Source organism: Nerophis lumbriciformis, linkage group LG29 (genome assembly GCF_033978685.3).
Source record: "Nerophis lumbriciformis linkage group LG29, RoL_Nlum_v2.1, whole genome shotgun sequence".
In the NCBI taxonomy this organism is placed as follows: domain Eukaryota; kingdom Metazoa; phylum Chordata; class Actinopteri; order Syngnathiformes; family Syngnathidae; genus Nerophis; species Nerophis lumbriciformis.
Genome location: NC_084576.2, coordinates 9,517,802 through 9,542,500, shown reverse-complemented (window position 1 = coordinate 9,542,500; position 24,699 = coordinate 9,517,802). Strand labels below are relative to the sequence as shown.

Below are 24,699 nucleotides of genomic sequence, written 5' to 3'. Positions count from 1 at the left end.
ACAGCTTTGTTTTATTAGTCAACATTGCAACTTTTTCTAAATTACATTTCACCTTTAAGCTTTATATTTCACTTTTGTTATGTTTTTGTTTATTTTAATAGTATTTTTAGAATGTGCCGTGTGCCTTTAAAACATTAGCTGTGGGCCGCAAATGGCCTCCGGGGCACACTTTTGCTATAGATAAAAAAAAATTAAATCTGATAAATCTATGGATAAAAAGCAGAGCCTGGCGACGCATGCGCGTTTATCATAACGCACAGTCACCATCTCTGCTTCAGTAAACAATGACGGTGATGACGTCACTGTCAGCGATGCTAACTTGTCAGCCACTTCTCCAAGAGACTCCTTTTGAACACTCCTTGCACATTAACACTACAAAAGGCAAACAATTGCCCCGTTTTTGACGTGCAAAGTATGTTTTTGGGGTGGAGGAGTTTGCTCGGGTGCTAGTTAGCTTGAACGATGTGGATCCAGCGGGAGATAAAAGTGAAGTTTCCATGTACTCACTAAGACTAAAATAACTCATTTACTAGAGTTAAAAATGTTGACTTTACACTCACCTTAGTGTTTACCATGATGTCTTTATTTTGACAGCCCCTCGCGGTAAACTTGTCCGAGTGCAAACTGAGGCAGTATTTGTCATTGATAAAACTTTTGGGGAATCAAAATAACAACGCAATAAACTGGGACGGAAATTTGACCCGGCAAATATAAACAAAACAAAACACTGGCGGAAAGCGATAATCGATACAATAAAAAAAAAAACAAGCAAACCGGGTGTCTTGTCTGTCTCTCCACGCCCTCGCTCTCTCTGTCTCTGCCCCTCCCTCACGAATGCTGCTGCCTGCCACACCTTCACAATTTGTTTTGTTTTGTAACCCCTTCTTAACCCTGAACGTACATTGAAAATACATGCAACCCTAACTCAAAATGCCGGACATTTGAGGCATTTAACAAACTCCGCCCGGACAGCCCCGCAAAAGAGGACATGTCCGGGGAAAAGAGGACGTATGGTCAGTCTAGTTTAAGTCTAGCAAACCACGCAATGGAATCCAATCAGAAGCAACCTAACGCGGGTCTTGGCGTCTCTATCTTTCACACACACTTCAGCGCAATGTTGTCAACAAGGCGATTTTTTCGCTAAATCTATCCCTCTTACTCCCCTTAGTGACTTTTTTTCCCCACTAGCAACAAATATAGAGACTTTGTTGGATGTTTTGGAGACATGAAATATGCATGCGCATATACAAGGGGAGCATGAACTGGAAAGGGGAGCACTCTTCGCCAGAACAGTTTGTCTACTGAATGTCTGCTCTTGGACAGCTTTTACTGAAAAGACATTTCATTGTACATTCAAGTGCAATAACAATAAAGTTCCATTCCATTCTCGTCAGAGCAGAGAGGAGATGCACATCCTCTCTTAGCAAAGCTGCCGCTGTTTCTGCCTTGGTTTACAGAGTGAGATATGAATGTAAACGTTTCATCACTGTCACGCTTCAAATGAAAAGAAACCTATCGTTCATGTTAATGAGCCTCAAAAGATCTGGTTTCTTCATGAATATCCCAACTCTTCATTCTTTTGAACAAATGTAATACTCTAACTGTTAACAATGTAGAACAAAGAAAAATACAACTAAACTAAGAATAAACAGAAGAAAATTCATTTACAATTCTAATCTTAATTTGCATTTTTAACTCACTTTTTATGTTACATTGTTATCAATTACGCAAATGAGGCAACTTCTAGCAACTTTTACGACAGCCAATAGATTTCTGAGGAGTTAGCAACACTGGAAGATCAAGAGAGTGGAGATGATTACATTTTTTTTATTTCTGGTTAATTAAGAATAGCATTAGGAGGCCACAGTGCAGGGAGAGTTGCTGGGGTTGAAGACCTTAATCGTATCATTATCGCTAAAGCAGGCCAAACTGGTGTTAAAAAGGCCAAACATTTTTCAGACGCATTATTCCACTCAAGTCTCACACTTCTTATTTTCTGAAACTTGGCAGGCCTTCGTACTTGATGTAAAACAAAAAAACTAACTAACTTTTATCCACTGACTATGTCACGACTGGCTACACCAGTCTGTGCCTTATTTTGCGTTTGTTAGTGTTGTCCTTTGTTTGGTGTTAGTCCATGTCCTGCGCTCTTCTTTTGGTGGCACTTCCTGTTGTGTTGGTGTTTTTTCGTGACCGCTTATCATCTTTCACGGACTTGCTTTCTGTTAGCAATTAGTTTTATTTAAGTTGAGTGTGAGCTACCATTCTTGGTCAGGACTTTGTTTAGAATGTATAGTCATTCATGTGGACGCTCTTTCCTCCTGCGTGAGTTTTGCTGTGTTCCAGCATTCCTTTTTGTTGTTTTGCAACCTGACAGTTTTAGTTTTGTTTTTGCATAGCTTCGGTGCCCTTCTAAACGGTACTCGTCTTTTGTTTGTCTTTGTCATTACATTAAATAGTTATTTACCTGCACATTGCCTACTCGGTCATCTGCATGTTTTGAACACGCTAGTAATCGCCATCATGCAACCAAGCTTCACAGACTATTGCCTATATAAAATGGAAACTCCAATGTTGAACAATTTAAATACTAATTCAAACAGTTTCAAGTATATTTCCCAAGCTTTAAGCCTTTCTTTCTCATTAGACAAATAACACGCTTTGAGTCACTAGAAAAAAAGCACCATACGAATATAATTCATTATTATTAACAGATCTGTGTCATACAGAGCAACATAATTTGTGCCATGCCTTACATGGCACAAATTATGTTGCCGTCGATATAAACACTCAGCTTGACTAGCCCTGGTGATGCTTTAATAAACAAATGCTCAAAGGTGGCAGCGGGTCAAATTTGCCCGCCGAGTCATTTCGTTTGGCCCGCCAATGGGCGACTTTTCCAAATTTAATACATTCATATTGACCTTTTTCAAGCTCACACAATCATTGATCTGGCATTTATCAAATGGGGCAAAACTCCTCACTTATGGTGCTTCTTTGCGTTGTATTTGGCCCACGGCACATTTTCACTTAAGCCCTAAAATAGCTAAACACAAGTTGCCTTCAACTTTGGAGTGTCCATTGTGATTGATGAATTCTGATTTGACCATAGAATATATTCTCTCAAGGATGTTTTCTTTCGCACTGATGTGTCAAGAAATGGAGCACTGTCATTGAATGAGCTGAGGAATGCCATTTTTGCATTAGGTAAAGAGATCCTATTTATTTGCTATTGCTATTTGCTATGTTTATTTATACATATATATTAGTACTGTCGAACAACTATTTTTTTTAACGGATTAATCACACTTTCGAATTTTGATGAATCATTATCAATCGCAGTAAATTACTCGCTAGCATAATTTAAATTAACTTTAATAAAGACCCCATATTTTGAGACAAATGCAATTTTATACACAATTTATTTTTAAACTGCTTTGCTTGAGTTCGCACAACTTATGTGTTCAAAACTTGTAACAATATAGTATGAAGTGGCTATTTTGAACAATTCTACACTGATATTGCAGATAGCAATATGCTGATGTACACCAATAAATAATTTGCTAAATACATATTACCCAGATTTGATCTAAAGTCCTGTTTGAGTATAATTTGCGGAATCAATTTGCTTTTTTAATGATTCATGTGATTATTCTTGGTGATAATCGCTTGTGTTAATTTGTTAACTTTGACAGCACTAATATATACAGAACAAAAATATAAACACAGCACTTTTGTTTTTGCTCCCATTTTTCATGAATTGAACTCAATGTAAAACTTTTACTATATACACAAAATACCTATTTCTCTCAAGTATTGTTCACCAATCTGTTTAAATCTGTGTTAATGAGCACTTCTTCTTTGCCAAGATAATCCATTCCACCTCACGAGTGTGGCATATCAAGCTGCTGATTAAACAGTATAATTATTGCAAAAGTGTGCCTTAGGCCATGTCTACACTAAGTCGTTTAACCCCTTAAACAAATAATTATTTAGCCTAAGCCCCGTTTTAGCCACACTAAACCAGTGTTTAAGGTCCCCCTCCTTGGACAAATTTTTACACAAATTTCCGGCACTTAGCTTTGTATGGACTCAATGATCGTTTACAAACTGAGTTCGGAGAGGAAGTGACGCCAAAAAGACCCACACAGAAGGTGACGCCAGAAAGACCGCGCCACACAGGAAGAGACATCAGAAAGAACGCGCCACAGCCAGCTTCATAACAAAGATGGAGGCAGATCATCCAGACATGCCCGTGTTTCTCCTTCTTGTACATGTACAGACGCTTTTGGAAATCACAAATCAATACCTTAAGAGAAGGCAACGGGCGATTGCAGCTATTTCGGATACAACACATCTCAGACGGCAAGATAACTTTCGAATGTCCGGGTTAGCTGTGATTCTACTTAGCGGAAAACTTCATCCCTTTCTCCCGTAGTAGTGTGTGACTACAAATATTGCTTTATGGATGTGACAGTGAAATGGCCAGGCAGCGTACGTGATGCCCGCATCTTCGCTAACTCCGCCATTAGCGCGCAGCTGAAAGATGGAACCATCCCCTCGTGTCCCAAACAACTGCTTGAAGATGAAGATCCAGTCCCTGTTTTTCTTTTGGGTGACCCAGCGCCATATCTCACGAAAGAGTTCCCCAATGGCGGAGTCAACCCGCAACAACAATACTTTGGGTATTCTCTGTCTAGATTAATTGTTGTAATTGTTGTAAAATCTTTATCGCATTGACTACTTTCTCATGTCGATTGAAGATCGGATTCATGTATGATGTCAGGTGTGATTCACTACAATAGGTCCCCACAGCACACTGGATTCTAGTTAATTGAAATACCACAACACTGGATATTGTTCAAAGGAGATACATTTTATTTTAAAATCTTGCACACAAAACACAGCAAACAAATGTAAAAAGCACAGCAAACTATTTACAATATAGCTATTTTAATTAAAAATTTCACAGTGAAGTAAAATTTTATGTTAATTGAAATACCACAACACTGGATATTGTTCAAAGGAGATACATTTTATTTTAAAATCTTGCACACAAAACACAGCAAACAAATGTAAAAAGCACAGCAAACTATTTACAATATAGCTATTTTAATTAAAAATTTCACAGTGAAGTAAAATTATCTACTGGAGAGCTTGGAGCAGATGGACGCTCAGGTGGATTTTTTTTTTCCTGCGCATGTGTACTAGGTCGCATTGCGCCGATGGACGGAGGGGGGCGGGGGTCTTAAACGGTGGCATTGTTGTGTGTGGACACGGATAAGGTTAGGTGAGATTTAATGCTTGATCTTAGGTTACCCACAACAAAAGGCCACTCAGAAAAGTGTAAGTTTTGCTTTATTGGGAGTCTGGGGGGAGGGACGATTTTCCCCCCGCAGTGCAACACATCTCCTTCACATAGACCAGGTTGTTGGTTGTAGTCTGTGAAATGTTGGTCCACTCCTCTTCAATGGCTGTGTGAAGTTGCTGGATATTGGCAGGAACTGGAACATGCTGTCGTATACGATCCACAGCATCCCAAAGATGCTCAATGGGTGACATGTCCGGTGAGTATGCTGGCCATGCAAGAACTCGGGATGTTTTCAGCTTCCAGCAATTGTGGACAAAGCCTTGCAACATGGGGCCCTGCATTGTCATGCTGTAACATGAGGTGATGGTCTCGGGTGATTGGCAAAACAATGGGCCTCAGTATCTCGTCAAAGTTTCTCTGTGCATTCAAATTGTCCATCAATAAAATGCACTTGCGTTCATTGTCCTTAACATACGCCTGCCCCCTACCATAACCCCACCCCCACCATGGGCCACTCGATTCACAGCGTAGACATCAGCAAACTGCTCTCCCACAAGACGCGACACACGCTGTCTGCCATTTGCCCTGAACACTGAAAAACGGGATTCATTTATAAAGAGAACACCTCTCCACGTGCCAGACGCCATCGAATGTGAGAATTTGCCCACTCAAGTCGATTACGACGACAAACTGCAGTCAGTTCGAGACCCCATTGAGGACGACGAGCATGCATATGAGCTTCCTGAAACGATTTCTCACAGTTTGTGCAGAAATTCTTTGGTTATGCAAACCAATTGTTGCAGCAGCCGTCTGGGTGGCTGGTCTTAGACGATCATGGAGGTGCACCTGCTGGTTGTGAGGCCGATCGGATTCCAACTGCACGCTCCCTCAAAAATTGCGACATCTGTGGAATTGTGCTGTGTGATAAAACTGCACATTTCAGAGTGGCCTTTTATTGTGGGCAGACTAAGGCACACTTAATAATCATCCTGTTTAATCAGCAACTTGATATGCAACACCTGTGAGGTGGGATGTATTACCTTGGCAAAGAAGAAATGCTCACTAACAAAGATTTAGACAGGTTTGTGAACAATTTTTGAGAGGATTAGGTATTTTGTGTATATAGTCAAAGTTTTAGGACTTTGAGTTCAACTCATGAAAAATGGGAGCAAAAACAAAAGTGTTGCATTCATACTATTGTTCAGTTTATGTATACATTTTGTATCTAATTTTTGTTAATGCAGCCTGGACATACAGTACAATGCTGTACTTACTTTGATGCTGTTATTATGCATGTGTTTTTTCAGGTACAAAGGTCACAGATGACATGCTAAATATGTTGATCCTGCGCTATGGCACTCCCACTGGACATGTAACACTGGAGAACTTCATCAGCTTGGCTGTTCGTCTTAGCTGCATGAAAAGTGGGTCAATTTGGATAAATACTCATTAAGTATATAAAACGAGAATTCTATTAGATATTTCACACAACTTTTGCCCAACAGTCAAATGATTATATTGTTTGTAACATATGTATTACAAAAGCAATTGATGAGTCGTGTAATCATATTTGGTTATTGATTAACTTTTGTAATCATTCGGTCAAATTGTAAAGCGACTCTATCAAACACCCTTTTCATGGGTATTATGTACAAAGTTGTAAAGTGAAAACAATGTTGTTTATATTCCAACATTTGGTCCTCAAAATAATATACCGTATTTTTCGGACTATAAGTCAACGTTTTTTTCATAGTTTGGCCATGGGTGCGACGTATACTCCGGAGCGACTTATGTGTGAAATTATTAACACATTACCGTAAAATATCAAATAATATTATTTATCTCATTCGCGTGAGCAACGAAGCAAATGTCCGCAATCGTCACACACACGTCAGCAATCGTTACTCACACGCCAACCAATAAGAATTCAGTGGGGGCGGGTCATGGCAAAAGTGCATTGTGGGTTTTGAAATGCTAACTGCTATATGCTATACGCTACTGCCGGAGCTATTAAAATGGATCACATCAACAAAAAAAATAAAAATAAAAAAAATAAAAAATAAATAAATAAATAAATATAAATGGATCACATCAACAATCGCTGTAACTTATGAAAACTGAGAAGGACTGAACTAAAATGACACCGAAAAGGAAATCATATACTGCAGATTACAAGCTGGACGTAGTGAAATATGAGGGACGCTAGCGGCGCATACCAGAGGCGACACCAAGGAGGAAGATTTCATCGGATTTAGCGATCGGGAGTGACAGATTGTTTGGTAAACGTATAGCATGTTCTATATAATATAGTTATTTTAATGACTCTTGCCATGATGTGTTGGTTAACATACCAGGCACGTTCTCAGTTGGTTATTTGTGCGTCATATGGCGTACACTTATTCAGCCTGTTGTTCACTATTCTTTATTTATTTTAAATTGCCTTTCAATTGTCTATTCTTGGTGTTGGATTTTATCAAATAAATTTCCCCCAAAAATGCGACTTATACTCCAGTGCGACGTATATATGTTTTTTTTCTTCTTTATTGTGCATTTTCAGCCGGTGCGACGTATACTCCGGAGCGACTTATAGTCCGAAAAATACAGTATTTGAAAATGAAATACCTTTGAAATATAAAATATGATTATTAATTGTTCCCTAATGCAGTGTTTTTCAACCTTTTTTGAGCCAAGGCACATTTTTTTGTGTTGAAAAAATCCGGAGGCACACCATCAGCAGAAATCACTAAAAAACGAAACTTAGTTGACAGTAAAAAGTCGTTGTCGCAATTGTTGGATATGACTTTAAACCATAACCAAGTATGCATCAATATAGCTCTTGTCTCAAAGTAGGTGTACTGTCACCACCTGTCACATCACACCCTGACTTATTTTGTATTTTTTGCTGTTTTCCTGTGTGTAGTGTTTTAGTTCTTGTCTTGTGCTCCTATTTTGTTGGCTTTTTCTCTTTTTTTGGTATTTTTCTGTAGCAGTTTCATGTCTTCCTTTGAGCGATATTTCCCGCATCTACTTTGTTTTAGCAATCAAGAATATTTCAGTTGTTTTTATCCTTCTTTGTGGGGACATTGTTGATTGTCATGTCATGTTCGGATGTACATTGTGGATGCCGTCTTTGCTCCACAGTAAGTCTTTGCTGTCGTCCAGCATTCAGTTTTTGTCTACTTTGAAGCCAGTTCAGTTTTAGTTTCGTTCTGTATAGCCTTCCCTAAGCTTCAATGCCTTTTCTTAGGGGCACTCACCTTTTGTTTATTTTTGGTTTAAGCATTAGACATCTTTTTACCTGCACACTGCCTCCCGCTGTTTCCGGCATCTACAAAGCAATTAGCTACCGGCTGCCACCTACTGATATGGAAGAGTATTACACGGTTACTCTGCCGATCTCTAGACAGCACCGACACTCAACAACAACACATTATTTGCAGACTATAACTACTGGTTTGCAAAAAATATTTTTAATCCAAATAGGTGAAACTAGATCATCTCCCACGGCACACCAGACTGGATCTCACGGTACACTAGTGTGCCGCGGCACAGTGGTTGAAAAACACCTGTCCATTTCTCTCAATGGACAGGCTTGAGAGAAATACATCATTAGAGGTTTATTCCACATTGTATATTTATTCCATATTGTATATTATTTTTCCAGTTGTAACGCAATCTAACTCTTGAAAATGTCAATTTAGTATTTGTGCAGAATTAAGTTACGTAGCAGGATCACTCATGTACAGTAGTAGTAACTATGCTGGCCAAAGTGTGTTTTGAGTTCTGTCACAGTCATTCTGCCACAATCTCACACATACTTTCTCATTCTCAATCTGTTTATCAGAGATCTTCAACAGCTTTTCTGATGGGATGAGTGTGACGCTACGTGAACCAGAGGTATGAAAAATCTTGTCAGCCATGTACCATCTTGTTCCGTATTTAATGCATGGGTGTCCAATGCGGCCTGCAGCTGTTTTTTGTTGGTCTTTTGCATATTCTAAATATCAAATAAACTCTTTTTAATGAGGTTTATTGTTTAATTTCCCTTGTTTGGTATACCGAAAAGCTAAGATGGTGCGTTGCTTAGCATATATATTAACCTACATAGGTTTTGGTTTATCATCTTAAATGCATACAATGTATTAAAGTTGGTCCCCTGCATCTATGAATTTGTATAAAAAAGTGTGTTTAACAGTTTGATCATCTTTTTGTACTCGACAGTGGATGTACATTTCGATGTGCAACTAAAACAAAGTCACATGATGCCGGAAGAAAACCAGGACAAAGTGAGATTTATGTTTGCATCAAAGAGAAAAAATAAACTGGGATTGTTTTGTTTAGACTACTTCATAACACAAGATCAACGTCTTCCAAACTAATTAATGAATAATATTTTTTGTTGACCATAGATTTATATGTTTTCTTTGACTTTTTTTATAGTATTGTAAATGTTCTAATTTGATCAAATCGATGATTTCTGTGTTCCTGTTTTTCTCCTGCCTAATAATCGCCATATCAATATTTGAAGTATAATACAAAATTGATTCATCTTGATTGTGAATACATGATTTAAGAACTAACAGCTGTGACTTTCTTCATGAAATGCTATAATTGATTTGGAGCATAGGTAGATTTTCTCTCCACCAAATAGCCCACATAATATTTACTTAATTATTATTTAGTATTTAGTATTATTTAGTAGTAATTCAGATCGGATATAATATATATTTTTAAAACATTTTAATTGTAATGGAATACATATAAATACAGTTCTGTTTTTCATTTTATTTTATAAAATGCAATACAACACTGATCTTCTCACTCTACTGTAGACCCAATCAATGTCTTCTCTGACTGGAAATGTAATCCTTCAGGAAAACAGCTTTCAAATAAAACTACTCAAACCCAATAATGCAGAATACATTCAGTTGGTTTAAATAAAAGAAGAGTGCAACATGTTCAACATCTTCTTCATTGGCTCCGCTTTACTGAGGACTACCTATAGACAGAAATCACATTGTTATTAACCAAGTCATTCAAGAATGTACATACTGTAGCTTCCAATGTATTTTTGTGTTGCCAAATAACAGACATGGACTAACTACAGCCCGCCCAACTTCCAAATCATTGCATTAATTACTCAATATTCTGGCTAAAAAAGTAATCTCTAAAATAACTGAACCATTCAGATTAGAGATATGACTGTGATCTCTTTTGAAACACCAACAAGCTGATTTGTTATTCGCAACAGTCAGTGTGTTTAAGTAATAGGAACAATGTTTTGAAGATACAGAAAACTTTTTTAGACTTTTGTAAACATTTGAAAAAAACAGGAGGTTCGGCGCCCAGGAAACAAGGGACCACTGGCCCCACGCAGCCAGGCGGGCCAGTGACAGGAACCCCAGAAATGGGGTTACCGTTCCGCCCGGCAGGGCCAGCAACAGGCTATAGACAGACGCGCCCGGCAGAGGACAAGACACGGGAGAAACAAGGGACAGCCATCCCCAAAGCCGGCGAGAGACCATACCCCACGCGGGCAAAAAGGCGGGACGCCCCACCCCGATGGGCCCAGGGACTCCCAGCAGCCGGATTGGAAGACTGCCCCCGCCCCACCAGCCCCACGAGAGTACGGCGGGCCCACCCCAGGCCGCCCGACCCAAGTCGGCCACCGTAGGACCACAAGGAGCCACGGGAACCACCCACCCCACCTGCAGAGACCTCAACAATGGAGATGGAACATCCAGCAACTGCCCTGGTGAATCCTTCCCAAGAAGGAAGAAAAAAAAAAAAAAAATTTAAAAATAAATTACAAAAAATAAAACAAATGTTTTGAAAAGATCACAGACACGCTGACAGACAAGGTCACTACCCCAGCAGGTGGCGGACTTACAGCACTGCAAAATACTTTGCAGTGCTGCCACGATAGATGCAGCAGGCCCCATCCAAGACGGGCATCTTGGGGTGGACGGTGGGACCCAGGGGTCCCAGACACGCAGCCCGGCGGCAGTAGCCTGAAGCGCTGCCCCCGCCAGACAAACAGGCCCCGACTGTCCCGCCAAAAATATATATATATGTATATATATATATATTTATAAATACATACACACACACATATATATATATATATATATGCATGTATACACATACACACACATGCATACATACACACATACATATACACACATACTCAAGATGGCGGCGCCCTGCACGGCTGCGGCTTCAGAGGCTCATGGTAGTATTGGAACATTTTGGCAAATATTCCGGTAAATTCTGTAAATTTCATGGCTGGCTTCCAGCGTGGACACTCAGTGGTAACATACGACCGCCGGACAATTTTGGATGTGGAGAGATCGGGCCGTTTTGGACCGAAAGATGCGTATACGTTGGACCTCTTCGCTAGCATCAGAATTCTAAGCCGGCTACATCCAGCGGCCTGTGAAACAGCAGAACATAGTACCAGCGGGGACCGTCAACAGAGGAGACGTAAGCGGTGTGATCGGAAGCAGAAGCGGGGATGCCGAGCGGTGCTAACAACAAAGCTAAAGGCTAATTCTCACAGAACGCCGCTTCCATCCATCTTGCTTTCAAATGTCCGCTCCCTGGAGAACAAACTGGACTACCTTAAGCTGGATTTATATGCAAGACGCGAGATGAGAGACAGCTGCGCCATATTTCTCACAGACACATGGCTGAAACCCTCCATTCCGGACGAGGCAGTTAGCATTGAGGGGCTAACTATGTTTTGGTCGGACAGAAGCAGAACTCTCACTGGTAAATCCCAAAGGCGGTGGTGTTTGCATGTATATCAACAACAAATGGTGCAATCATGGGAATATAGTCTCATGTCACTGCTCTCCCGATGTAGAACTATTAACTATAAAATGCAGGCCATTTTATTTACCCCGGGATTTCAGTACTATGATCTTCACAGCAGTGTACATTCCTCCCAGTGCTAAGACCAAAGAAGCTTTGAATGCTTTGTACTGCTCCATCAATGGACTGCAATCTACACGTCCAGAGGGAGTTTTCATCGTGGCAGGGGATTTTAATCAAGCTAACATGAAAACTGTGTTCCCTCATTTCCATCAATATGTGAATTTTGCAACCAGGGGTGGAAGCAAGCTGGACTTGGTGGTCAGCAATATTAAACATGCGTATAAAGCTGCACCACGCCTCCACCTTGGCTCCTCAGACCATCTATCTGTGATGCTAATTCCTGCATACAAGCCCCTGCTGATCAGGAAGCAAGCTACAGTGAAGCAGGTGAGGACCTGGCCAGAGGGAGCAATGGAAGCATCACAAGACTGCTTCAAAACCACAGACTGGGACATGTTCAAGACAGCCGCCACCGAAAACCATCACACATGTGTGGAGGAGTATGCAGAATCTGTGTCCACATACATTCAGAAGTGCATGGAGGATGTCAGTGTGATCCAGAACATCCCCACACGGGCCAACGGGAAACCCTAGATGAACAGTGAGGTACGTGCAATGCTGAAGGCTTTTAAGTCTGGCGACATGGTAGCATTAAAAACAGCCAGAGCTAACCTGAACCGTGCCATTAAGTTGCAAAGCGTGCTCACAGTCAGAAAGTGCAGGACTTCTTCGACAACCCCACAAACACTAGACGAATGTGGCAGGGCATACAGGCCATCACGGACTATAAAGCTGCCCCACGTCCCTGTGACAACAGTATCAGCTTCCTAAATGACCTTAACAATTACTTTGCAAGGTTTGAGGCATTTAACACCACTCCGGCGAGAAAATCCATCCCTCGCCCTGATGAGCAGCCACTCAACCTGGACATAGCAGATGTCCGGAAAACCCTGAGGAGAGTGAACCCCCGAAAAGCACCGGGACCTGATGACATTCCGGGCAAGGTGCTTAAGGGATGTGCAGACCAGCTTGCTGGGGTTCTCACAGACATCTTCAACATCTCGCTGACTCAGGCTGTGGTACCAGCATGTTTTAAGACGGCCACAATCATTCCAGTGCCTAAAAAACTTACAATCTCCTCCCTCAATGATTACCGCCCCGTTGCACTCACCCCCATCATAATGAAGTGCTTCGAGAGGCTGGTAAAGGAATATATTGTCTCCAGTCTTCCCCCCACATTCGACCCATACCAGTTTGCTTATCGCCCTAACCACCCCACAGAGGACGCCATCTCCTCTGCACTCCACCTGAGCTTAGAACATCTGGAAGGAAAGGACACACACATGCGGATGTTGTTTCTGGACTTCAGTTCAGCATTCAACACCATCATCCCGCAGCACTTGGTGAGCAAACCTTGGATTCAGTACCCCTTATGCAACTGGCTGCTTGACTTCCTCACAGACAGACCACAGTCTGTTAGAGTGGGCAACAACACCTCCAGTGCCATCTCCCTGAGCACCGGCTCCCCCCAGGGCTGCGTCCTGAGTCTGCTGCTGTTCACGTTGATGACCCATGACTGCTGCGCCAGGTCCACTACTAACCACATTGTGAAGTATGCGGATGACACGGCAGTTGTGGGCCTCATCCGTGACAACAATGACATGGACTACAGGGAAGAGGTGAAACATCTGGTTGGCTGGTGCAGAACCAACAACCTGGTCGTGAATGTCGACAAGACCAAGGAGATCATCGTTGACTTCAGGAAGCACCAGTCCAGCCACGCTCCACTCTTCATCAACGGCACAGCGGTGGAGATGGTAAACAGCACCAAGTTCCGGGGGATGCAGATAACTGGCAATATAACCTGGTCCCTACACACCGGAGCTCTTGTAAAAAGAGCTCAGCAGCGCATGCACTTTTTGTGTCGGATGAAAAGAGCACAGCTCCTTCCCCCCCATTCTCACCACATTCTACAGAGGCACTATAGAGAGCCTGCTGACCAACAGCATCTCTGTCTGGACTGGAGCCTGCAATGCCTCAGACTGGAAGTCTCTCCAGAGAGTGTTAAGGACGGCGAAAAAGATCATCAGGACTCCTCTTCCTCCTATCCAGGAGATCGCAAAAAGCCGCTGCCTGACCAGGGCTCAGAAAATCTGCAAGGACTCCTCCCACCCCCACCAAGGACTGTTTTCACTGCTGGACTCTAGAAAGAGGTTCCGCAGAACCTCCAGGTTCTGTAACAGCTTCTTCCCTCAGACCACAAGACTCTTGAACGCATCATAATTATCCCCTCAACTCCCCCCAAAATGGATAAACTCGCTGGAATAAAAAAGACAATATAACATACATCCATAAACATGGATGCATATGAAAAAGTGCAATATATTTATCTGTACAGTAGCCTATTTATTTATTTATATATGCACCTTATTGCTTTTTTATCCTGCACTACCATGAGCTAAAGAAACAAAATGTTGTTCTTATCTGTACTGTAAAGTTCAAATTTGAATGACAATAAAAAGGAAGTCTAAGTCTATACACTTATACATACCTACATCCATCAATACATACACATCTACATACCTACTTCCATCCATACATACATACACACACACACACACACATATATAAACTAACAAATCCATACAGAGGCCGGCGGGGCAGTGATACAAGTTTCAGCACCCACTGTCCAGCGAGAACCAGCCGATCACCTCACCTCCTGCCCACAGGTCCGGCAGCACACACCCCGGCCCCAAATGACGGCACGACACTGGCCGCGAAGGACGGTGTTGCAGAGCACAAGGGCAGGCCCGGGCCGACACCCGACAAGCCAAACAACACGACAACAAACGAGACAACAAACCTGGCCACAAGTGCTGCCACAAGTGCTGCCACAAGTCACAACATCGGCCCCCCCGTACCAGACCCAGCAGCCATGGGCGCCCACACTAGAAACAAACAGCAGCAGAAACAATGGCTGCAATACCCCAGACAACCAGTACCACTCGTTCAAACAGGACCATGGAGACCAGCCAGCGCCAGCATACTAGCCAGCCCAAACGCCAACACGTAAACAAGAGACATCAACACCTCTCCCACTAAAAGACTCCGCCCTATAACCCAAACACATCACCCCCCAAACAACCGAGACACAGAACCCACACCAGACAAGAGGGCTGCACTGCCACCGCATCAAGTCACCGACACAGACCCCACAGCGCAAGGCCGGTCCATACGGGTACGGATCCCACCCAACAAGATGCGAAACCCGCGGAACGCCACACAAAGAAATTAATCAATTAAATAAAATTAAAAAAATAAATAAATTGTGTCCCGTGAAAAAATGTCCGGCCGGAACTCTCTAATAACTAAAGTTCCGTGGGTGAATTATATATACCCACTACACCGGTAGTTTTTAGCGCCTTTATAGCGAGTCTACTGATAGATATAAGTTAGAACTTTATGCTAAATTGTATTAGAAATGGCAACAGTGTAGGATGAATGCCCCACAACAAGAAGATAAAAAAGAGAAAAAGCTTATCGACTACAGTGTCGACACAGACTATACAATGGTGGACGTGCACAAATTTTCAGGACTTATGCAGATCCCAAATACACATCAGCAGGTACCAGAAGGTAAGAAAAGTTGGTTTTGCATAATATTGCGAAACAAAAAAAACGGGAAAGTGTCTGCTCATGGGTGCCATTTTGCGGTCCTTATACACACATCATAATAAGCACAGTACGTCTGACTACAGTAGCCGTAATGCTCCAACAATCCATCAAGCGGTGCGGCTTCATACTAAAACATTTTGACAGATTTTGGAGCGCTGTGTGTAATGTTTTATATTCTCAATGAAACATTTAAAGTTTTGGTGTTGTTTACTGCCGTCATTTTGCAGTCTACACGTATCTCTTATGTGTGACTGCCATCTACTGGTCACACGTGTCATTACACCATGTACCAACTATAATAGCTTCAAGGCCGGTATGCACAACCAGAATTATTCCGTACATTAGGCAGACAGAGTTATCAGGCACACTGTCGATTTTTGAGAAAATGAAAGGATTTTACCCCTTACAGTCCAAAAAATACGGTAAATGAAATTAGCAAAAATCCCGCGGCACCCTCAAGTTGAAAGAATAAAATTGAATTGGTCCATTACTGTACACCATTAAAATATAGCAGTGTTGCAGTATACTGTATATGTACATGCATATAATAATGATAATGGATTAGATTTACATAGCGCTTTTCAAAACACTCAAAGCGCGTTACTGTGAGAACTGAGAACCCATCACATGCTGGTGGTGGTGATCATATGTGTTATTATTGATATAGAAATAGACTTATGTTATATTTTATATTGCTACTATGGTACATTTTAGTCTACTTTATACCTGCATTATCCTTTCTACCCTTACCCTTTCCATCCTTTGTAACTGAGCTACTGTGTGGAACAATTTCCCTTGTGGATCAATAAAGTTTGTCTATGTCTATTTATTATTATTTTAGCACAACACAATTGTATATACTGTTACTTTTCTTCAGTTATTTATGACTCCCTTCTTATGCAGTGTATTTGGTTAGTACTTTGTTTTCTAATTAGCCTGACGTAAGCCTAGTGTGTGTGTTAAATGATAATCTTTGTGAATAACACATTTTTATATCATTAAATGAGGTCGTAAACTTTAAATAGGTTAGATATAATTATTGAAAATGATTAAAATCAAGAGTAAGACTACTTATTCAGTGTCAATGAGTTAATTGAGTTGGTCCGCGAGGTCAAAATGGTTAAAAAACCACAAGGAACCGTCATAGGACCGCTTTAACACAAAACACATTTTATAGAAAATAATTATGGTTTTAAATGCAGAAAACAATGCAAAATAATGTAATTTCCTGTCTACAACCACTACTTTTTCCTACACTTTGGACCACGCTCTTTTTTAATTATGCTCTAATTCATGAATTTTTCCGGAATCAGGAGCTGCCAATAAATTTACCATCGTCACATCAGACCAAAAATGAAAGGATTTTATGTGCGTCTTACAGTCTGAAAAATACGGTAAATGAAATTAGCAAAAATCCCGCGGCACCCTCAAATTGAAAGAATAAAAGTGAAATGGTCCACTACTTGCACACCATTAAAATATAGTAGTATTGCAGTACATGCATATAATAATGATAATAAATTACATTTATATAGCGCGTTTCAAAACACTCAAAGCGCGTTACTGTGAGAACTGAGAACCCATCACATACTGGTGGTGGTGATCATATGTGTGTGTTTATTATTGATATAGTGATGTAGAGGTTTAGGAATTAAAGTACTTTTTGATTTTTAACTAGCCTTCTTTATTGCATGTTTTTTAACCGTAACTGTGTTTCCTTTAAAAGTTTGATATTTATATATATATATATATATATATATATATATATATATATATATATATATATATATATATATATATACAATATGTTTCTTAACCAAACTGGCAATAAAATAAAAGTGCAAATGAAAATATAGCTTCACCACTTAGGTCACATTCTTGCGCTAAGAAACTTCTCAATGACTTTAGCTCTAAACTTCTTTGTTTGAGATTGTCATTATTGCCACAAGTGGTGGAAAAGTGTTTTGCAACTGAATATCGCTGTGGCCCATACAGCTGAGAAACTGTCTGGCTGCCCTCAAGTTGGTGCTCATGGCCCAACAATGGTTCCTATGGTTAAGAAACACTAGTCCAGATAATATGCATTGGATATGTTTTTGTGTAAATTTTGCTCCATAGTCATATTTATAAGCTGTTTTTTGAGTCAGTCTGCAAGATGTCCCAGTGTTTCCAGATTGTAAATGAAACCATTATATCCAAAACTATTATATTTTATCTTTTGAAAATGTACACTGTTTAAATATATATCTTGCAGTCGTCACCCATTTTTTTTCCTGACATGGTCATAAATAACCTCATATACACGATACAGATTCACCCTGTCACAACATCTGCGATCAACACACTCGCAGTTCGAGTCTTAAAAAAAAGCTGCTTTCATGTCAGATTATAGCAAAAAGCTTAGATCAAAATACTACTTTTGTGAATAGGGGCGTGGCTAAGATGCACACACAGTAGTTTGCCTCTGCAGTAACTCCGGTGAAAACTGCAAGATTTAATTCAAATTCTGCTTTTTTTTTTTTATTAAAACTGACAACGCTTGGCCAAATACTGTATATGCATGCCTATCACTCAGAATCAGAATCAGAATCAGAATCAGCTTTATTGTCATTACGCAAGGTAACGAGATTGAGGCCATTCCATACAGTGCGATGTGTGCATGCTAGAAAAACAATGTGCAAATATATAAAAATATAAAAAATGTAGAAGTGCAATGAATATGGTCCATCCATCCATCCATCCATCCATTTTCTACCGCTTATTCCCTTTGGGGTCGCGGGGGGCGCTGGAGCCTATCTCAGCTACAATCGGGCGGAAGGCGGCGTACACCCTGGATAAGTCGCCACCTCATCGCAGGGCCAACACAGATAGACAGACAACATTCACACTCACATCCACACACTAGGGCCAATTTAGTGTTGCCAATCAACTTATCCCCAGGTGCATGTCTTTGGACTTGCAATGAATATGGTGTGAAATGAATATATACATGAAAAAAAACAAAACAAAAACAGGGTGGTTGGTGGAATGGGTTATTGCACCGAAGAGAAGGCAGTTATGAGGGACAATGGGGCAGTCCGTTCAGGATGGTTATGGCCCTGGGGAAGAAGCTGTTCTTTAGCCTGTTTGTTTTGGTTTTAATGCACCTGTAGCGCTTCCCAGAGGGCAGCAGGTGGAACAGGTCAGAGCCAGGGTGGGTGCTGTCCTTGATGATGGCACTGGCTCTGTTGAGGCAGCGGGAGGTGTAGATGTCCGTCAGAGAGGGGAGAGGGCGGCCGATGATCTTCTGAGCCGTCTTGACCACTCTTTGCAGCCTCTCCCTGTCTGCTGCAGTGCAGCTGCCGTACCATACCGTAATACAGTAGGTCAGCAGGCTCTCGATGGACGAGCGGTAGAAGGTCAGCAGCAGGTCAGGCTTCAGGTTGTACTTCCCGAGGACTCTAAGGAAGTGTAGCCGCTGCTGAGCCTTCTTGATGATTGATGTGGTGTTGACTGACCAGGAGAAGTCATTAGAGATGTGGACTCCAAGGTACCTGAAGGTGTGGACCCTCTCTACACGCTCGCCGTTGATGTAGAGGGGGGCAGGGTCGGTGCTGCTCCTCCTGAAGTCGACGATGATCTCTCTGGTCTTGCTGGTGTTGAGAGCGAGGTTGTTCTCCGAAGACCAGGCCGTCAGCTTCAGGACCTCCTCTCTGTAGGCAGCCTTGTCACCCCTGGAGATGAGCCCGACCACTGTGGTATCGTCGGCGAACTTGACGGTAAGGTTGTCACTGTGGGCCGGACTGCAGTCATGGGTGTAAAGGCAGTAGAGGAGGGGGCTCAGCACACAGCCCTGTGGGGAGCCGATGCTCAGCGTGCGGGAGGATGAGAGGTGCGGGCCAAGTCTCATATTCTGGGGTCGGTCCGTTAGGAAGTCCCTTATCCAGGCGTTTGTGAGAGGGGGGAGGCCAAGAGTGTCCAGTTTATTGCAGAGTCTGTCCGGGATTATTGTATTGAAGGCAGAGCTATAGTCCACAGAGAGCATCCGGACGTAGCTCTGCTGCTGCTCCAGGTGGTTCAGAGCAGAGTGGAGAGCAACAGCGATGGCGTCCTCTGTGGACCTGTTCGCCCGGTATGCGAACTGGTGGGGGTCGAAGTCTGGAGGGATATGGTCCTTGATGTGCTGGAGAACAAGTCGCTCGAAGCACTTCATGATTACCGGAGTGAGGGCCACTGGTCGGTAATCATTCAGGCTGGTGATGGGAGACTTCTTCGGCACCGGGATTATTGTAGATGACTTCAGGCAGGATGGGATGACTGCCTGAGCCAGGGAGAGGTTGAAGATCCTGGTGAGGGGGGGAGCGAGCTGGTGGGCGCACGTCCTGAGCACCTTTCCAGGTACTCCGTCTGGTCCGGTAGCCTTCCTGGGGTTCACAGCCAGGAGCACTCGTCTGACACTGTGCTCCTGTACAGTGAGTGGAGTGGCGCCGGAGCCCGGTGGGGGCGGGGGCAGGGCTGGAGCAGATGAGTGTCGCTGGGGGGTTTCGAAACGGGCAAAGAAACAGTTAAGCTCTTCTGCCAGTGTCGCACTCTGATCCGCAGTTGTCATATTGCAGCCTCTGAAGTTCGTGATGTCATGAATGCCCCGCCACACCTCCCGTGAGTTTTTGCTGGACAGATGGGACTCTATGCACCTCCTGTGGTCCGCCTTTGCTTTTTTAATCACTCTCTTCAGGTCGGCTCTAGCAACACTGTACAGTGCCCTGTCCCCTGACCTGAAGGCTGCGTCGCGGGCCCTGAGGAGTGTGCGGACCTGGCTGGTCATCCAGGGTTTCTTGTTGGGGTAAACCCGGATGGTTTTTTCCACAGTCACATTCCCGATGCAGAACTTTATGTAGTCCAGCACCGTTCCTGTGGCTGTCTCCAGCTCCTGTTGTTGGAAGAGGTCCCAGTCTGTGTGTTGGAAGCAGTCCTGAAGTTTGGGGAGTGCATCGTCAGGCCAGGTCATAACAGTCTTTGTGATAGGCCTGGCCTGGCGTCTGATGGGGGTGTAGGTAGGAGAGAGCAGGAGGGAAAGATGGTCTGACTGTCCAAGCTGGGGGAGGGGTGTAGCTCTGTACGCGGGCTTTATGTTGGTATACACGTGGGTGAGTTATACTCTGGGTGAGTTATACTCTGTCAAAACATAGATAACAACGATTATGCCCAGGACACGAAGAGGGAAGCAATCAGAGTCACCTGTGGCCGTAAACTAGCTCGAGGCTAGCGCTGAGATGGCGTCATCAACTTTGGAGAAGTTGCTGGATAAGATACTCGAGTCTATGAACAAACGTTTTGACATGCTTGAGGAAAAGCTTTAGGCTCTGGACATGGAGCAGCAAAGTTCCGACCACGAGTGCCGCATTGAAGGGCTCGAACAAAAACTGACTGAAACGCAGAAGAGCAGTGAGAAATTGGCAGCTAAAATAGACAAATTGGAAGGGCGCTCAAGACGAAATAACATAAAAATAGTCGGGATACCAGAGCAAGAAGAAAAGGGAAGACCTACAGATTTCGTTGCGGACCTGATACCAAAGTTGTTTGGAGCGAGTAACTTCTCCAAGCCAGTGGTGGACCGCGCGCACCGTGTCCCGCTCGCTCGCTATGGTGACGGCAAGCGCCCCAGGAGCATCATCGCAAGAATACACTTCTCCAGGACGAGGAGCTACTTCTTCGACTGAGCCGCGGCCAAGAGCTGATCTACAACGGCCTGCGCGTGTTCCTGTTTCCAGACTACACTGCCGAGGTGACAGCGCAAAGAGGGGCCTTTGATCATGCTGCGGGAGAAGGAAATCAAGTTTATGCTACGTTTTCCAGCTCGCCTGCATGTGGAGTACAACGACCAGGTAAAGGTGTTTATCTCTCCTACAGACACTAAGACATTCATTATAAAACATCTTAGTGGCTAATCATCAGTAACGGCTCTACCACACAAGGCTTATAATAAGCATAAAGCAGAAATACACTTTTTCACTGAGGTTTATTTCACCGGCGGACACAGGAAAAAAAAAGAAAAACACTTCGCTGCTGAGCTATTGCTGGGATCAGTGAACGCAACTACTAGCATGCGCCCTACGCCTGAAGACGGGGTTGGGGGACTTTTGGACTGGGGAATCGACCAACACGACGTCTTATGGACAACATCACAATGAAGATTTCACTCCAAAACATTGAACTACACATGATATTGACAGAGGGAGGGGGGAACAATGGGGTGTGAGTGTTGTGTATGTGTGAATCTGAGCATGAATGTGGAGGAGAGAGGTGCACAATCATATTTCAACTTACCAATTACTAAGGGTTTTTTTCATGTAAAAATAAAATACCCTAAAAAACTTTAATTTCAACTTGTAAGAAAAAAAATCACACTAGTTTCATGGAACGTCAGGGGCTTAGCCAAAAATATCAAAGCAGGAAAGGTTTTTTCACACTTAAATTCATTAAAAGCAGACGTTTTTTTCTTATAAGAAACACATATCTGTAAAGACAATCAACATAAACTCAAACCTAGCTGGATATCTCAGGTTTATCATGCACTCTTTACTTCACAAGCTAGAGGTGTAGCCATTTTATTTCATAAAAATGTGCCTTTCATACTTACATCAAAAATAATTGACTCTAACGGAAGATTTATTTTATTAAATGGTCATATTACATCCTACCCAGTAACTGTTTTGAATATCTATGGACCAAACACCGATGACTCAAACTTTTATCATTTTGGTCTACTTCCTGACGATAGCTCCTCTCATATCTACATTGGTGGTGAATTTAACTGCCTTTTGGATCCCACTTTAGATAGATTGTCAACTAAATCTCATGTAATTGCTCATTCAACTAAAACCATTAGTTATATTATGAGATCAAGAAATATCATAGACATATGGAGAACAAAACATCCTAATAAAAGGGAGTATTCATTTTACTCCAATGTACACAATTCTTACACGAGAATCGATTACTTTTTAGGGGAAGCCTCTGCCCTCTCCAATGTCAGTAATCCTGAGTACCACAGTAGAATCGTCTCAGATCACAGCCCTGTGAGTCTGCAGATACAAATTGATCTCTTTAAAATCAAACAAAAATGGAGATTTATTCCACAATTATTAATATATGAAGATTTTAAAGAGTATATGAACAAGATTATCCAAGATTTTATTGAGGTGAATGATAACGGAGATGTATCAGACTCCACATTGTGGAGCTACTGTGAGAGGATATATAATTTCATTTGAAAGCTCAAAACAAAGAGAAGCAAGAAAAAGGCAGAAAGAATTAAAAAAAGAAATTAAAGAAATGGAAGAAATTCATATAAATTCTATTTTGCAGTCTGACTAGAATAAGATGCTGGAACTGAAAAATGAATAAAACTCTCTTCTTCACGGGGAAGTTTCTAAACTCTTACTGAAAAATAAACAAAAACATTTTGAAATATCTGATAAACCACAAAAACTTCTGTCTAGACAGCTCAAAGGAGATCAAACCAAAGCTGCTATCCACAAAATATGCTCAAAAACAGGTGAAACATGTACAGATTTACAGGATACCAACAATGTCTTTAAAGACTTCTACTCAGAATTATATAAATCTAGTTCAGCTATATCGGCTAATAATTTAAATTATTTTTTTACTCCATTAAACCTACCTCAACTGAGTCCAACTCATCTGAACTCTTTAGACAATACTATTTCAACTGAAGAACTGGTAAAAGCACTGAGATCTTTCTCCGTGAATAAAAGCCCTGGTCCAGATGGATTTGGTGCGGAGTTTTATCAAGCTTTTAGTGAAATACTGTCCCCTACAATATTAGAATGTTAAATTACTCTTTCTTAAACAACAAACTCCTCGTATGAAGCCCATATATGTATAATACCAAAAAAGGGAAAAAATCCACTCCATCCAGTCAATTATAGGCCTATCTCCCTGCTCAATCTAGGCCATAAGATCCTAACTAAGGTACTCGCAAAAAGGTTAAGCAACCACATAACAAAAATTATTCATCCGGACCAGGTCGGTTTCATCCCGGACAGACCTTCTTTCGGCAATGTACGGAAATTATTGAACTTGTACTCGGACTGCACAGGAAACAAAAAGGCAGCCGTCCTGACTCTGGATGCTCATAAAGCTTTTGATTCAATTGAGTGGGCTTATTTATTTCATGTTCTCAAATTATTTGGATTTGGAGAAAATTTTATAAAATGGGTTAAAATAATTTATTTTGCACCAAAATCATATGTCACAACCAATAATGTAACATCGGATAGTTTTGAATTGCATCGCAGCGTGGCGATTGCCTTTCGCCCTTACTTTTTAATTTGGCCCTAGAACCACTGGCTATTGGTTTAAGAATGAACTCTAATATTAAAGGATTTTCAGTGGGCACATCAGAGAGTCTCATCTCACTTTATGCAGATGATGTACTTGTTACACTTACTGAACCAGAAATTGCATTACCACTTCTTTTAGGATATGTAGACTCGTTTGCTAGAATGTCTGGTTATAAAATAAACTGGTCCAAAAGCGAGCGTATGTTCCTAGGAGATAATGTTAAGATCAGTCAAAACCCAGTTAAAGTTGCCGAAAACTACATATCCTATCTCAGCTTAAAAATATCTAAAAATTATGAATCATTACTAAAATTGAACTTTACTGAAGCCTTTGAGAAACTGAAAGGGTGTATTGAGTATTGGAAGACCCTACCTCTCTCTATGTTAGGTAGAGCGAATGCTATCAAAATGATCACCCTGCCAAAATGTATCTATCTTTTTCAAAACTTACCTATTCGAATTCCTGCAGATTTTTTCCAAAAACTTGAATCT

The 24,699-nt window shown here is 41.8% G+C and overlaps 2 protein-coding genes across 2 annotated transcripts in view; one reads left to right on the top strand and one right to left on the bottom strand.

Moving 5' to 3' along the window:
* LOC133572240 (calpain-1 catalytic subunit) overlaps positions 1–10,139 on the top strand; it is a 73,794-nt gene extending 63,655 nt beyond the window's left edge. Inside the window, exons 20-23 of the mRNA XM_061925067.2 lie at positions 3,129–3,207; positions 6,619–6,735; positions 9,156–9,208; positions 9,533–10,139. Coding sequence (XP_061781051.1) covers positions 3,129–3,207; positions 6,619–6,735; positions 9,156–9,208; positions 9,533–9,559 — 276 coding nt within the window. The 3' untranslated portion in view covers positions 9,560–10,139. The remainder of the gene's footprint in view (positions 1–3,128; positions 3,208–6,618; positions 6,736–9,155; positions 9,209–9,532) is intronic.
* Positions 10,140–10,173: 34 nt separating this feature from the next.
* tpo (thyroid peroxidase) overlaps positions 10,174–24,699 on the bottom strand; it is an 88,335-nt gene continuing 73,809 nt past the window's right edge. Inside the window, exon 13 of the mRNA XM_061925066.1 lies at positions 10,174–10,310. Coding sequence (XP_061781050.1) covers positions 10,297–10,310 — 14 coding nt within the window. The 3' untranslated portion in view covers positions 10,174–10,296. The remainder of the gene's footprint in view (positions 10,311–24,699) is intronic.